Here is a 17,061-nt window from a genome sequence, read left to right on the forward strand (position 1 = left end):
TCACTGCTTTTGAAAGACTAGCTCAGGGATTGGCAGTCTGTGGCCTGCGGTCCAAATTTGCCTTGCTGCTTGCTTTTACAGATAAAGTTTTATTGGCACACGGCTCATTTGTTGACATCGTTTCCATGGCTGCTTTTGAGCTACAGTAGCAAAGTTAGGCAGTTGCCACAGAGACCGTGTGGTCTGCAGATCCTGAAGTTAAGTTTATTCAGCCCCCTGACCAAAAGAGTTTGTCAGTCCCTGCACTAAACTATTACGACAGACACTTTGCCCACGAAAGGGCTTCCTGTATTTTCTTTCTGCCGGCACAGCGGCCCATGGTCATGATGGTGACGTATAACACAGGTAGAGGTGTGGCCTGTGTAGGTGTGTATTTTAGACCCTCAACTTCCTCTTTCTGCCCTCCTTTTCAGTCTCCTGACTGCTGCCACCCATTACTTGAATGACCTTGGACAAGTCACTTTCCCTCTGTAACCTGAAGACCTTCACCAGTTTCTAAAAAAACGTGCCAAGTAAATAAATTGCAGAATCCCTTAGGGCTTTATTAAAATGTAGAGTCTTTATATGTATATTTTTTTCACATGCAGACTTCCAAGTAGACCTTTCAAAATTTGAATGCAATTAAGACATCATGCCAACCGAAAGAAAAGCTTCTGTGATTCAGCAAAGGGAATATATTTTCCTTCCTAATGTAGGGAGCCATCACACAAGGCAGGGAATGGCTTGACTATGGGAATTTTTGGACTGCAAATGAAATCCTTCAGGTTAGAGAAATGGGATGGGCTGCCTCTCACCTGACATCTACAGTAAATAAATGGACAAATGAATATTTGGTTTACAGAGAATCAGGGCAGTAACCAGACAATCTCTGCAACTGCCTTTTGCTTCATAATTGAACTGTGATTATTTTAGGGGTGTCTCATCTTGCTAATGGAAGTCTACCATCTTGATAGTGTAAATTGTTGGAAAGGGCTTTACGTTTCAGATAATGTCAAGCAAATACAAATTCACATGTTGGAAAGCATGATTTCCTCATAGGTCATTGTCAGGAATTATGTTGTTGCATGTTTCATGTTTCATCAACGAGATGACGTTGTTCTGGGTCATTATGATCACATCCAAGGCGTGATCAAGTTTTCCAGGGCAGTAAGTAAGTACGTAGTGAATGGAGTAGATGAGGACACAGGCGAAATACCCAATATTACACTTGAATTTCTTGAGAAGAGGAGATGATTTTGAGCTCTTCCTGTGCACCTAGAATAAGTGGAGAATTCACATAACTACTTATTTTCAGCATACAGACATTCAGGTGCATCACTGAAGACATGTACTGCTACGATCATCTTTACATATTGAGATTGTTTTCCTTGTCTTGAAGTGGTGATTAGCTTGCAAACTAGTTTCCCTCTCGGAAAAGTTTGTAGCTCCTTTTTGTAGGTAACAGTTGGAGTCCTACCGCAGAGGAAGGGGGATTGCTCAGAGTCTCTTATTTCAAGCCAGAAAGAGCCTCCCCTTTGATTTTGTAGTTCACTTTACGGTCTTGTTAGGATTCACCCATTCCGGTTGAGGGGTTTAAAACTGGCACTGAAATACCACCTTACAAATTAAAGCCAACAGTTAGGAAATGTGTTTGTTATCCATTCATCTACTCATTTAGCGACGATTTCCCAAGTGCCTACTACCTGCTAGGCCCTCTTCTCAATGCCGGGAATACAGAAGGGAACAAAACAGATAAAAAAGATCCTCCCCTCATGGGGCTTTCATTATCCTATGTGGAGGCAGACAGCAAATAAAGTGCATAATAAGTCAGTTGGTAATATGGGCTGTGGGAGAACAAGAAAGCAGGAGGAGGTCACGGTGAAAGCTTTCTCGGTGGCAGGAGGAAAGAGCAGCTAGCTCTGTTGAACAGGGCGGCTTCTGGTAGACCCGCAGTGGGTGAGGAGCCCGCCGTGGGGAGACGTGGGGGAAGGCATATAGGCAAAGCCCAGGGGAAAGCCTCAGCGTCATGGTTGTCCTCTCTGAGAAATCGCATGGGAGCCATGTGGCTAGAGCAGAGGGGTCTGGTGGGGCTGGGGAAGGATGATGGTGGTGCCTCGGTGCAGGCCGTCCACTCTGGATGTATTTTGAAGTCAGTGCTACCAGGTGTTGCTGAAGGGACATGAGAGCACAAGAAGTGTGTGACCTCAGGGTTTTCAGCCTGGTTAGGCGGAAGGAAGGGGTTTCCATTTACTGAAATGGTGGCCCGTGTGGTGGGCTGACAACGATGATGATTTGAGTGTTGGACACATTATTTTCGAGTTGGCTCTGAGACCTCCACGTGGAGCTGACAGGAGAACCATCGAATATTGGACTCTCCGTTTGGGGCAAAATCTCTCTTGGAGACATAACATCTGAGAGTCAGCGGCACAAAGACTTTAGGTAAAGCTGGGACTGGACCAGATCCCTAGAAAGTGCGAGTACACGAGAGAGAAGAGGGAGGTCCCCGAGTTCAGGGGCTGTGTGCTGTCCTGTTTAGAGATGGTGGCATGGGGACAAACCAGATCCCTAGAAAGTGCGAGTACATGAGAGAGAAGAGGGAGGTCCCCGAGTTCAGGGGCTGGGTGCTGTCCTGTTTAGAGATGGTGGCATGGGGACAAACCAGATCCCTAGAAAGTGCGAGTACATGAGAGAGAAGAGGGAGGTCCCCGAGTTCAGGGGCTGTGTGCTGTCCTGTTTAGAGATGGTGGCATGGGGACAAACCAGATCCCTAGAAAGTGTGAGTACATGAGAGAGAAGAGGGAGGTCCCCGAGTTCAGGGGCTGGGTGCTGTCCTGTTTAGAGATGGTGGCATGGGGACAAACCAGATCCCTAGAAAGTGCGAGTACATGAGAGAGAAGAGGGAGGTCCCCGAGTTCAGGGGCTGGGTGCTGTCCTGTTTAGAGATGGTGGCATGGGGACAAACGGCGGGAGGGGGTTGCGGAGCGCGAGAAGAGAATCCGTGTCCTGCGGGACTGAAGGGAAATTCAGCAGAGTGGTGTCAAGTGGAGACTATGACTCAAAGAGAAGGTGCTGATGAGCGGTGTCACTCCGTGTGGACGATGGGAGTGGGGCTTCTCGGCGGCTCTGCTGAGCCAACACCACAAGGAACCCGGTGCTTCCCCTGCCCAGGCTAAGGGAAACCAGCGTCTTCCAGCTTACGCACAACTGAGTCATGTGCGCACCTCCTGTTTCTGGCCGTCGGGTGCAATCCTTTTCAAGCTGTAGCCTGCACAGAGATCATCTACTTCAGAATTATGTGTGCATTTTACATGGGAAATAGCTTACATAAAACCTACAGATACATATTTATGTAAATACATAAAACATACGCATACAGGGGCCCCACTGGGACTCACCCCATCAGCGCATCCCAGTGTATGTCTTGGGCGCTCCCAGAAGGTTCCTGAAGTTGACTGTTGAGAACCGCCCGATCGACGGTATCACGAAACGTGCTCTGGATTAGGCGCTTACCTGAAAGAGCAACTACGAAATGTTCTCGTTTTTAAAAACTAAGCAGTCAAGCAAACCTCCAACCCTTCCCTATATATCTCAGAGAAAAAAAGCAAGATATTTTTAAAAATAATTCATGTTTTCATCATTCCCAAATCACAAACGGTCCTGACAGTAAAAACACGGGTATTTTTCCCTCGGTCTTCTTCATTTATATCAAGTTGGATACAACTTGTTTGCACTTCTGATGCAGATGGTATTATAATTCGAATTCTTGACAGCATTTTTCTGGGAAGACATCTTCAAACAAAGCCATCTGTAAATAATTTGTGGTGAGCGGCATCTACACTTGCTCACTTCATGGCAGAGAATGAAGGAAAGCCCGTCTAGCTTGTGCATATGTAGTCATCTTTGTTAGATATATTTAAAATGGAGATTTGTAGGGTAATAATTCCAGAGCCTAGTCTGTCTCTTGACAGCTGAGAAGGTTTTGGTTTATGTGACAAGCAAGAAATGGTGAAATTACGAAAATGGATGTTATCCGTATGTCATCCAATTTGTAATGTAGATTAAGAAAAAATGCTTTATTTTTGCTGATCTCCCTTGTTGCTCTTGCTGAAGCAAGGATCAAAAGCTACAGGGCCACCAAGATGAAAGCAATTACTTGTGAGAGCTGGATTTCTATCTTTTTCTTTCCAGAGTTTTCAAGCGCAGGTCTCCTTTGCTGACCTATTTAATGTCAACCAGCGTAAATGGAATTTTACCATGTTTTCTTTTTTTTTTTTTTTAAAGATTTTATTTATTTGAGAGCACGTAAGCGGGGAGGGGCAGTGGGAGAGGGACAGGGAGAAAGAATCCCAGGCAGACTCTGTGCTGAGCGCAGAGCCCGGCACGGGCTGGATCTCATGACTGTGGGACCATGACCTGAGCCAAAACCAAGAGTCCGATGCTTAACCGACTGAGCCACCCAGGTGCCCCAAATTTTACCATGTTTTATACAAACTTATCCATTTCTGTACAGTGAAAATTTAGCTGGGTTATAGTGGTTATGTAAATGCCTACCAGGAGCCTTCTGGATTACAAATATGGCCCAAACAATGTATCTGACTCTTTTGTAGTCTGTATTTTCATTTGAGGCTTACAGAGGAGGTTGTATTTGTTTTCAGCTTTTCTACACGTAAAGGGCAGCGCTCACGTGTTGACCATGTAGTCATTAGCCATACAAGGATATGGGTTTTGTTGTCACCTTGGTACTAGAGTATGTGGTTTGTCTTTCTCCTGGATTTCAGATCCATCTGCACCGCCCGCGCCGGCCAATCTCCGGCTTGCAAATTCCACCGTAAACAGTGACAACACCGTGACCGTGGCTGTGGTTTGGGATCTCCCCGAGGAACCTGACATCCCCGTGCATCACTACAAGGTGTTTTGGAGTTGGACGGTCAGCAGCAAATCCCTTGTCCCCACAAAAAAGAAGCGGAGAAAGACCACGGATGGGGTAAGTGGGCACGAGAAGGAAGAGTGGCGTCTTCTTGCACGGTGTACTTGAACTCAAGGCGACAGATCGGAGGGTGGCCTCTGCTGAGCTCAGGGAAGGAATGGGTGAAAGAAAGCTTCCCATCCCCCTTTTTGGGCTGAGGAAGTACAGAGAACGGAGGGCCATTCCAGAAGTTTTGCCTTTGGCATTTTAGGTGAAAATAGCTGAATGTAGCCCATCGACCTACTCCTATCCAAATGGCAGCCACAACTCCAGGAGAGGAACAGAAATCATTTTGTCTTGACTGTCCAGTCATAGAAAATGATAGAACTCAAAACGTCTTTTACATTTACATCTTCTTTGGTTTTGTTTGAGATCCTTATAAATCGACGAGCAAACGTCCGTGTCTTTCCTGTCGCAGGGGATTTTCCTCGTAAGCTAATCAGCTTAGAAAATGCATGTTTGACAATATATCTTTCTCATTGATTAAAAGAACTTGGAATGGTTTATTTTCCAGATGCCAAGAAATAAAGTCTCCACTGAACCATTTTCTGAAATGAGATTTCTATGAGAGTGAACATTTGGCATTGTATGAAATTCTTAGTGCAGAGAAAGGAGTTCCTCGGTTTCCTTTATTGTTAGAAAACTTACATAAACAACTTCCCTAATTTATAAGGCTGAATTCCATAAAAAATACATGTTTGAAAGTATTTTTTAAAAAGGATAACAAGACTTTTTTTTTTTTTTTTTTTGGCAGTGAAGATTCCGATTTCTGTGCCATTTAGAATTCTAAAACATGTGCCCAAAAGTCCGTATCCTCGATATTTAGCTGATGCCTATTTTGGTTTTATTTTTAAGAAACTTTCTGACAGTCCCATTCTTTATTTTCACGGACTTCACAATAAGCGATAATTGGCAACGCCTGGTTATGTCATAGGAAGATTTAAAGGAGCTCAGGTTGTGGGATCATAGGGGTTGGAAGCAAAATGTGACCTGTGCCGTGGTTACAGGGTCTGCACGCACATGCACACACGCACATGCACACACATGTGCACGCACACACGGATGCCATCAGTCAGCAAACAGCATCATGGGTTACTAGGAAACTTTGCAGTTTATTTCTATTCTATATCAGTTAGATAAATAAAACTTAAACTGCAGATTTTCTTGAAGTCACTAATAGGCCAGGTGAGCCAAAACTGTAGGTCACTATCTTATGAGTGACTTAACGTTTTTGGATCCACTGTAGGCAAGCTATAGGTCCTGTGGATCCCTAAATTCTCAATGTTAAAATCTGAGCAACTGAGATGAAGATTAGAAACTGAAGAAATCCAAAAGAACATGAGAAATTATGAAATGTTCTTTTTGGGGGTCAATAGGTTCCCATTCACTAAGATACCATTCTAATATCCTTGGTAAATAAGAAGAGGGGGATTTTTCAAGGGGATGCTCTTTCAAAAGTGCATTTTCTTTTCCTCAGGAGATAGCAGTTTGGGGAGAGTGATAAGCCATCCGACAGGAAACTCCCAGTAGAAGAAAGTGAGAATTGGTAGTTCATGCAGACACACTCTCAGAGAGGTAGATGGTCCACCACGAGGCGCCGAGAGGGTTTCTCTGTGGCGGTACCGGGGCAGAGCACGGGCCCTGCCTCCCCACGGAGACGTAGCCACGGCCTGGCGTCTGACGCTCAGACTTGCGGCTCGGCCATCAGCCTTCCAGAGCCAAACAGATGACGATGGCCGAGGTCTGATCATTCACCCCTCAAACGCCCAAATCGTAAAGCGAAGCCATCTATAATTCACGGTGAGCGTTACGCTCACGCTTCTGACATGCCCATGAAAAGCCTGTTCTCTTGCTGAAAAGAGATCTCACGAGACCTGAAATTATGATCCAAATGCGACCAGGTGACTGTGGAACTTAAACGCAGGAGTTACTTATGTGACTCAGTGCTTGATGATTCCAGACGAGAAAAAGCACCCGACTCAGAGTTATCAGACCTGTGCTCCTGTCTCGGAGCCTCGATCAGACACCTGGTTTGCTCCGATGTGTCACTGGATCTCTCAGAGTTTAGTAGAATTCCTGTCCGGCCTCCAGCTTCACTTAATGCTACAGGTCACACACACGTGCTTGGATGAGTGCTTGGTATTAACAATAATGATGACAAAAAAATCTTGAAGCATTTTCTTAGGAGGATTTTTCCTACTACTTTTGATTGAAAGTCACTCAGAGAAGATTTAAAAGAAATATTAAAGAAATAGTGAATGTCAATTCATAATTTTTCCAGGTATGAGCCAACATGAGCTTCTGTCAGGTTATGACAGACCCGTTTCTTTTCTCCGTGAAGTGGTGTCTAGGATGGGAGGCGACAGAATTACTCATTTCTGTAGTATCGGAGAGGATCCAGTAATTAGGATAAGGAACCGTTTCCAAAGAATATGTTTGACCATTCTGTAAAATTTATCTGGACGCAGAGTAAAACTGCATTTTCAGAGGCTCAAGATGAGGAGAACTGTGTGACCTGAGAGAATGAAGGCATACGCCGGGTAGAGGTGGATGTGTGCTTCCCGAGGACCATCTGGCTTCGGGATGAAGAGGACGGGCAGGGCAGGCTTGTAACGGGCTTGGCGCATCTTGTCTTCTCTGCAGTCCCAGAATTCCGTGCTCCTGGACAGACTCCAGCCGGACTACGGCTACACAGTGGAGCTGCAGGCCATCGCATACTGGGGGCAGACGCGCCTGAAGGGGGCCAAGGCCTCCCTGCACTTCACGCCCGTGCACGCCGCCAGCCGCAGTAAGTGCCCCGTGCTTGTTGTCGGGTGGGCACGAAAGCCAGGACTTGCCCCGGGTGGGGGGGTCTCACCTGGAATCGTGACCCGGTAAATCTTGCGGGTGGTAAACCTACAGTGCCGAGCAAGATGACCTCTAGAACGACCGTGCGTCACACACTTTCCCCTTTGAAGTTTCTCTTTTGATTTTTATCCACTGAATATGCAATATTTTGGTGTCACAATGGAAATTTAACAAGAAAACTTAGGTCCCCTAAAAACGTGACAGGAGACACACCCGTTTTCACGGGTATTCCCCAGCGCTCACCATCCCTTCATCTTGCAGTTAGTAAGTTATTCCCATATTGATTTTCCTAGTTTCCGGCTTTCCTAAACTAGCATGTTTGCGACAAACTGTGCAAAGCAGAAGGAGAGTCTTACATGGCACTCCTATCTGAGCCAGAAAATAAGTTACTTTCCTGTTTCTGGCTTTGTTCACAAGAGGGGACAGGTCAGAGCCGCAGTGGAGAAGCGCCTGGCAAGGTTTCTGGGAACGGGGCAGATGAAAGGGGCGTGTGATGTTGATTCCCTACGAGTAGAGCCCCGTGGTGTCTGCCTTTCATCATGGGTCTGGTGCAGAGGGCAGAAGGATGGGCTAAAACCTTGTCTGAATTTCGGAGAGGTGAGCCTCGCTATGCAGAATTAGACGCGGTCATTGCTTGTAATTATCTTCTACCACCTGCGAAACATCGGATCAGAACGAGCAGGTCTGTTTGAAATGACGCTTTCAAAAAAGTTCTAGAAACAGAGCTTCCTACGTGTTTGAGAAACCGTCTCTTTGGAGATTAAATGTATTTGAAACAGTCTACGATATCTTTGTATGAGTCTGGGTATAACACAACTTTTACCTAAAACTTCTCATGGAAACTTTTCTATATGTTTAGCAACTTATACTGATTTTCCAATCCTGTCATCCGTCCATCCACTCCTCAACCTGGAATGTAGGGCTATGGATTATGACATTACTGTGTCTAATGATGGGGATACTTACTGTGTTAGACTCTCTTATATGAGAAACACAGGTGCACTGTAGAGTGTATGTACCGCATAGACCAAGTATACACGATCTGGTATAATGTACCGCATAGACCAAGTATACACGATCTGGTATATATGTGCCATGTGGTTGTGTGTGTGTGCTTGTCTGTGCATGTGCACGCACACACGCACGCACACACGCACACGTGTATACACACGCACACACGTGCACATGCACATACGCACACACATGCACACATGCATGCACACGTGCATACACACATGCATACACACGTACACATGCACACGTGCATACACATACGCACACACGCATACACACACACATACACATGCACACATGCATACACATACACACGTGCATACACATACGCACACACATGCACACACGCACACACATATACACACGCATACACATGCACACGTGTATACACCTGCATGCGCACACGCACACATACGCACACGTATACACACACGCACACACATGCACACGTGCATACACATACGCACACATGCACACGCATACACATGCACACACGCACACGCATGCACACGCACATACACGCACACACATGAACACGTGCATACACATACGCACACACATGCACACGCGCATACACATACGCACACACATGCACACACGCATACGCATGCACACCTGCATACACATACACACGCACGTATACACACACGCACACATGCACACACATACACGCACAGACGCACACACGTGCACACCCATATACACACGCACACACACATGCACACGCGCACACATGCACACACAGACATGCACACGCGCACACACGCACACACGCACACACATAGACATGCACACTCGCACACACACATGCACACACGCATACACATGCACACGTGCATACACATACACACGTGCATACACATACACGCACACATGCACACACACATACACACGCACACACACATGCACACCATATACACATGCACACACGCCCACACGCATACACACACACAGGCGCGCACACGCACATACACATGCACACACATACACACGCACACACATATACACATGCACACTCGCACACACACGCATACACATGCACACGTGCATACACATACACGCGCACACATGCACACATACACGCACACACATACACATACGCACGCACACATGCACACACATATACACACGCGCACACATGCACACTCGCACACACACATACATGCACACACACTTGCACACACGCATACACATATACCCATGCACACACGTACACACATGCACACACATATACAGACGCACACACATGCACGCACGTACACACACATGCATACAAATACATACACACGCACACATACGCACACACATGCACACACACGCACGCACGTACACACACATGCATACAAATATACACACGCACACACATGCACACGCACACACATGTACACACATGCACACATATACACAAGCACACACACATGCACACACATATACATATATACATGCACACACAAGCAGACAAGCACATACGCACACAAGCACACACATGCACACGCATACAGATATACACATGCACACACACACAATCATGCACACACAGATATATACACACGCACACACATGCACACATATACACACGCGCACACATACACATGCACACACGCACACGTGCACACACATGCATACATGCACACACATATACACATGAACACACATGCACACACATACACATGCACACACATGCATACACACATATACACATGCACACACATGCACACACGTACACATACATATACACATGCACACGCACACATGCATACACATACACATGCACACACATACACATGCACACACGCACACACATGCACACACATATACACATGCACACACATGTACATATGCACATGCACACACATATACACATGGAGACACACATGCACACACATATACACATGCACACACGCACACACATGCACACACATACGCATGCACACACACATACAGATGCACACACATACATGCACACACACATGCACACACATATACACGTGCACACATACAAAACGCGCGCACACACGCATACACACAGATACATGCATACGCATGCACGCACACGTGCACACACACGTTATTGCAGCACTAGATGCATTCTGATCTCTGCCTAATGTTGAGTTTGGAAGATAAGCATGTACACAAGACCACATGAGCATCAGCCCATTGCACACGGAGCCGTGAGGAACCGTGGAAGCAGAAGACACCAAGGTGGCAGTGGAAAAGGAGAGCCCTGAAGAGCAGGGAGGCCCCCGCGGGCCCAGGAGGCATGGGCATCAGCCCACACGAGTGTGGAGTGTGTGCAAGCGCAGAGACCGGAAAGAGCCCCGAGTGTGCAGAGAAGTCAGTGCTGGGGGAGAAGGAAGGAAGGGGGAGTGGGAGGCTCTCTCAGGCTCGTGCAGCACACCGCTCCACCCTTCACCCTTCTGTTCACGCCAGAGCCCGAGAGGCCGTCTTCAGGATTCTCTTCCCTTTTTCTCCAGAAATGCAATTCTTTAAAAAGTCCTTCTGTCTCTAATGTCAAATTCTATGTGGGATCTGTCAAATTCTTTGCCATGTTCAGGCCATTCCCACCTCTTTCTTAGAGTTAAAATACTTCCCTAATTAATATTTGTCTCCAGTCTTCCTTAACTATCCATTTTGTAGATGGCAACCAACACGTGCTTTAGAAAATATTCACCATGTAACAGATCTCTCCCTCTTCTGAGTTCTGAGAGTGTCACCTCTTCATCTTCTCCCCAAAGTTCGTCCTTCACTCCTTTCCCCTTCATCCCTCCCCAGCTTCCTCCTCAGACCCAAGTCCTTCAGACCTTTTGTTCCTGCTTCTGGGGATTTCGTCTGTCCTGTAAAGTAGGTTTGCCTTTTAGTGTCCTGGTTTTTCCGGTAAACAGCATTCCTTCCCCATTAGAAACTGGTGTGGGATTGCAGACTCCCATAATTTGTGTGCATTCCCACAACTGAGAACAAGGAGGAAAAGAATCCGAGCTCAGCCGTGCCCTTGTAGAGGGCTCACCGTGGAGCGCCCCATCATGGTCGTGCCCGGACCGAGCTGCGAGGGGGCTCTGGGGCTCTGCAGTTGCACATCTCGGGCTTTCTCACTCTTCCTGGCCCATCGGGTCAGTGAGACCCTCGTGGACTAGCTTCGTCTCCCAACTTCTCCAGGATGATTGTAAACCTGTCTCTCACACCTTAAGCCATATTGCACAATAGAGTTCAGCTTCCTCCCTCTCGGTAAGGCACTCGGTTCCCCATAAATATGAACACATCATGTCTCTCTTCCCCTGTTCTGTACTGCAAGGCAGAAACATCCTTCCCTTTGGATATGGCAGACTGCACCATGTGGGGTGGAGGCCCACCGCTTTCCGACTTGGCAAAGAACATCCACCAAACCAAAATCTCATCTAGGTCACGGAACACGGATTATCTTTCGTTGTTGCGCTCCATGTGCATACACACCGTGCACAGGCGTTGTTCTGGAAGTATTTGTGGAACACGCTTAGTCAGGAAGCCCTCTCTTACCTGCAACCGCAGTCAGCTTTCCATTGGACAGGTTGATTCTCAGTGCTAATGTCACTTTCTAATCATCTTTTAAAATTAGATAATGTTTTACCTGATCAATAAGGAGTTACAACAGTTAACCCTTCAAAGGCCACTTTATTCTCAGAATTAGCTGATGCCTCTCATGTGGCTTCAGAAAGGTGATAGAGGAAAAGTAAAAAATGAATAGTGCAAAGTACCTGTCATAACGCATATTGTTTAGTCTCAGGGTGTCCTGTGGAAGAGAAGGGCTTTACGAAGGATTATGGAGGACGTAGGTGAATATTTGTCAGGATTTCTTATACTGGAGTTGATGTGCAATCTCATGAGGGCTAGTATATGACTTTTTAAAAAAGATTTTATTTATTTATTTGACATAGAGAGAGAGAGGGAATGAGAGAATAAGCAGAGGGAGCTGCAGAGGGAGAGGGAGAAGCAGGTTCCCCACTGAGCAGGGAGCCTGATGCGGGTCTCGATCCCAGAACCCTGGGGTCATGACCCTGGGATCATAACCTGAGTCGAAGGTGGACGCTTAATCGACTGAGCCACCCAGGCACCCCTAATATATGACTTTTACAAGAACACTGTATATTTCATCATGGACCAACGAGAAGTAAAGAATAATTACAACTTTATAGTATAAGCCAGGGAAATTACATTTTATACGAAAGAGGGTAGTAAATGCCAGCATATAAATTACTTTTTGAAATACGTTTTCCCAGGTCTGCAGGCTACTCAGTGTTTCAATGACACAAATCCCTACATAAGCAAAAGCTGAGTGTTCATGCTGTGTTATAAAAGAGCCCCTCGAAGGAAGAAAGATGTAACACTCTTGAATGGAAATGCAGCTTGCTTTTTTGGAGGCAGGAGGATCATTTCCAGGGTTGACAGATTGCAAAGGTTTTATAGTTGCATCAGGCAACTGGGGTATTCTTCTAGCTCTTAAAAATGGAGCAGAGAGGAGGAAATATGCTGAATCTCTTGATCTGTAAAATTATTCAGAATTTTGACGTTTGAAAAAATAGTGTACTCATTCAGTTCTCTTACCTTTGGGGCTATTAAAGAGTATCAGTCATACCTCGTATCTTTTCACAACACGTAGAAATGACTTTATTGCGTTTTGGTTTATTACTGACAGTGCAGGACTCCCCCTTAGAGTCAGGGCCATGCTCCTAGGACAGAGGCCCGCGTCTCCCTGTCCTTCCCGTGTGGGGTGACTCGGCAACGCTAGTGTGCATGCATTTCAATAAAGCAATGGCATTTCCATCTTGAGATACAGAAAACTACGTCCTTGCCTATATGTAATGAAAAATAAAAGCATGTGTAGGACATAACAAAGTAGGAAGATAAAATTCACATAGAGATTAAACATAGTATCTAAACTTTTGCTTATCCATGGCAAATTCTCAAAGTCGCAGATTATTAAAGGGATTAGAAGCATAAATGGGCTTGTGAAGATCTTCAATCCTTAGTTAGCGAGTTAACAAATACTTTAGGTGTGACCAGCAGGATTCTTGACGTCCCCGGCGATCAGGAAAGGGATGAGTTTTGCCCGAGAGGCCTGTGAGTTCTGTGTCCTGGCCCAGCTTCTGTGTGCTCTGAGCTCTCCGTGCTGCTAGGCACACTGGCTCTCCCTGGGGGATGACCCAGCGCCTCTCAGAAAGTAGCTGGGATGCTGTGATTTACAATCAGCAGCATGTATTCGGTCTTCATCCCTGGCACAGAGACTCCATAAACATGCAAACAGACAGGAGGCTGAACGGGACAGTGAACACGGAGGTCTGGGGGAGAGCGGTGCCCCTGGGAGGGTGCGGAAGCCCTGTGTCCCTTCTCCCGGACCTGACTCTGGGCATCTCTTCATCTGCCTCATCCTGACTTACAGCCGTCTATCATAAACCGATAGGTAATTTAGGAAGTAAATGTTTCTGAGTTCTGTGAGCCACTCTAGCAAATTACCTGAACCCAAGGAGTTGGTGGTTGGAACCTCCACTTTATAGCAGGTAGCGAGGGTCACAGGTGACAGCCTGATTTGTGATTGGTCTCTGAAGTGGGGGGGCAGTCCTACAGGACTGAGCCCGTACCCTGGAAGATCCAGTGCGCTGCAGGGAGATGGTGTAGATGGTGTCAGAGGGGGACACCCTCCTCCCCGACGTGGATGGTGTCCGTAGGGGATCCGATGCCGTCTGCAGGGACATGGTGTAGACGGTGTCAGAGGGGATGTCCCCCTGATGTGGATGGTGTCCATAGGGGATCTGATGCCATCTTCAGGGACATGGTGTAGACGGTGTCAGAGGGGATGTCCCCCTGACGTGGATGGTGTCCGTAGGGGATCCGATGCCGTCTGCAGGGACATGGTGTAGACGGTGTCAGAGGGGATGTCCCCCTGACGTGGATGGTGTCCGTAGGGGATCCGATGCCGTCTGCAGGGACATGGTGTAGACGGTGTCAGAGGGGATGTCCCCCTGACGTGGATGGTGTCCGTAGGGGATCCGATGCCGTCTTCAGGGACATGGTGTAGACGGTGTCAGAGGGGATGTCCCCCTGACATGGATGGTGTCCGTAGGGGATCTGATGCCGTCTGCACGGACATGGTGTAGACGGTGTCAGAGGGGATGTCCCCCTGACGTGGATGGTGTCCGTAGGGGATCCGATGCCGTCTGCAGGGACATGGTGTAGACGGTGTCAGAGGGGATGTCCCCCTGACGTGGATGGTGTCCGTAGGGGATCCGATGCCGTCTGCAGGGACATGGTGTAGACGGTGTCAGAGGGGATGTCCCCCTGACGTGGATGGTGTCCGTAGGGGATCCGATGCCGTCTGCAGGGACATGGTGTAGACGGTGTCAGAGGGGATGTCCCCCTGACGTGGATGGTGTCCGTAGGGGATCCGATGCCGTCTGCAGGGACATGGTGTAGACGGTGTCAGAGGGGATGTCCCCCTGACGTGGATGGTGTCCGTAAGGGATCCGATACCATCTGCAGGGACATGGTATAGACGGTGTCAGAGGGAGATGCACCCCCCCCCTTTGGTTGGTGTGTGTAGGGGATCCGATACCATCTGCAGGGACATGGTGTAGACGGTGTAGAGGGGATGCCCCCCCCGACATGGATGGTGCCTGTAGGGGATCCGATGCCGTCTTAGGGTAGATGGTGTCAGAACTGAGCTGAATTGTAGGACACCCCACTGGTGTTTGAGGTCGGCCGGCAGTGTGATAAACCCCTAGTACACACACTGGATTTGGGTGCAGAAGACTGGAACCTCATAAATGTTCTTGGGAATCCAAACATTTATTTGAATTGTTTGAAGTACAACATTGTACATTAGAACCTGAGTCACGTAAGTGTCCCTTTCCTTTGAATCGTTGTGTAGATGATTCAGGGCATGTGCCGGTGTGAGGAGCAGTGGGTGGTCGATGCAGGTTTCCTCCCGTGGTCCTCAGTTTTCCCCTCCTAATCCTGCCTCACCACGGGTCAGGAGTCTTGTCCCCCACCGGCATCATTCCCCCGTGCTCCTGTCTTCTCAAGCCCACGAACCTCACAGACCTGTCGGGAAAGGTTCTTATCGGTCGACAATTTGTGCAGCTCAAACTGTTCTTCTCCACAAGGCTACTGGGAATCACAAAGCAGGAAAGTCTTGTGGAATTTCTAACCATGCCACTTCCAAAACTAGGGGTGGGGTAAAGGAGAGATTTGAGGCCAGTGGAAAGTTCTGAGATCCTTATTACTAAACCACGTAGATAATCACCTTGCTCTCTAAAAGGAGGTGGTGGGTGGTGATGGGGGAGCATGAGCTTGACGTGAGATGGCCCTGGGATTGCAGCTCACCCTCACTACTGCTTGAATTGCGTGAAACTGGACACTGTTCTTACTATTTTTGAACCTCGCGGTTTTTGTGTTTAATATGGGCAGGCTAACGTCACTTCCTCGGGGGTCTGCAAACGATGGCCCACAGGCCACATCCGGCCCACCACCGGTTTTTGTAAATAAAATGGTATTGGCCCACGGCCACACTCCCTTGTTTACAGATCATCTGTGGCTGCTTTTGTGCCATCATGAGAGCTCCGTACTTGGGTGAGACCGTGCGGGCCCCAAAGCCGGAACTATTCGCTGCTCAGCCCTCGACTGAACAGTTGATTGTGAGCCACTCTAGCAAATTAGTTGAACATAGGAGAGCTGTATGAATAGAAATAGAATGGTGTGGAAGCTCGTCAAGCACACCAGAGAGCACCGGACACACACCTGGAGAGAGCATTAGGTGGACGGGCCTTGCTGCAGCAGAAGGAAATGTGCCCTGGAGAAACAAGCATGGAACAGTGGAAATCCAGGGAGGTTCGAATAGGGTCTGCTGCTCCCGGAGTTCAAGGTTCAGCTGGAGGAACAGATGGAAGGGGGGAAGAGTGATTGAAAGCTGGGAAAATATGGATATGCTGAGGAGGGTTTGTTTCCGTACATCGTGGGAAATCATCTCTGAGGATGGCAGGTGGGGACTTTGGGAGGACACAGTGTCGTACCCGGCACGGACAAGGAGCGTGGGCTGCTGCATTCTGAGCTAATGGGGTCTGAAACCTAGTGATGAAGGAGCCCAACAGATTGTAGGGATTAAGAATGGCACAAATGGGAAAGACGCAGCTACATTAAAACAGCAAAATAGAAAGAACACTAAAACCAGAGCCAGATCATGCCACAAAACAGCGCCAGAGAAGAAACAGCCTAGCCTAGGGTGGTGGAAA

General features: G+C 47.6%; 2 protein-coding genes across 4 annotated transcripts in view; one reads left to right on the forward strand and one right to left on the reverse strand.

The window, feature by feature from the left end:
- The window catches only part of ANOS1 (anosmin 1), a 694,126-nt gene that overhangs the window by 644,756 nt on the left and 32,309 nt on the right, over positions 1 to 17,061 (forward strand). For all 3 annotated transcript variants that reach the window (XM_078064553.1, XM_078064552.1, XM_078064551.1), the window contains 2 exons: positions 4,758 to 4,963; positions 7,589 to 7,733. In XM_078064553.1, the coding sequence (XP_077920679.1) occupies positions 4,758 to 4,963; positions 7,589 to 7,733 (351 nt within the window). The remainder of the gene's footprint in view (positions 1 to 4,757; positions 4,964 to 7,588; positions 7,734 to 17,061) is intronic.
- Positions 2,413 to 17,061, reverse strand: part of LOC118532997 (uncharacterized) — a 541,221-nt gene continuing 526,572 nt past the window's right edge. The window contains exons 5-6 of the mRNA XM_078064053.1: positions 3,375 to 3,501; positions 2,413 to 3,244 (exon numbers count right to left, since the gene is read on the reverse strand). The gene's annotated coding sequence lies outside the window, so the exon portion shown is untranslated. The remainder of the gene's footprint in view (positions 3,245 to 3,374; positions 3,502 to 17,061) is intronic.

This window comes from Halichoerus grypus, chromosome X, assembly GCF_964656455.1.
Source record: "Halichoerus grypus chromosome X, mHalGry1.hap1.1, whole genome shotgun sequence".
Lineage (NCBI taxonomy): Eukaryota > Metazoa > Chordata > Mammalia > Carnivora > Phocidae > Halichoerus > Halichoerus grypus.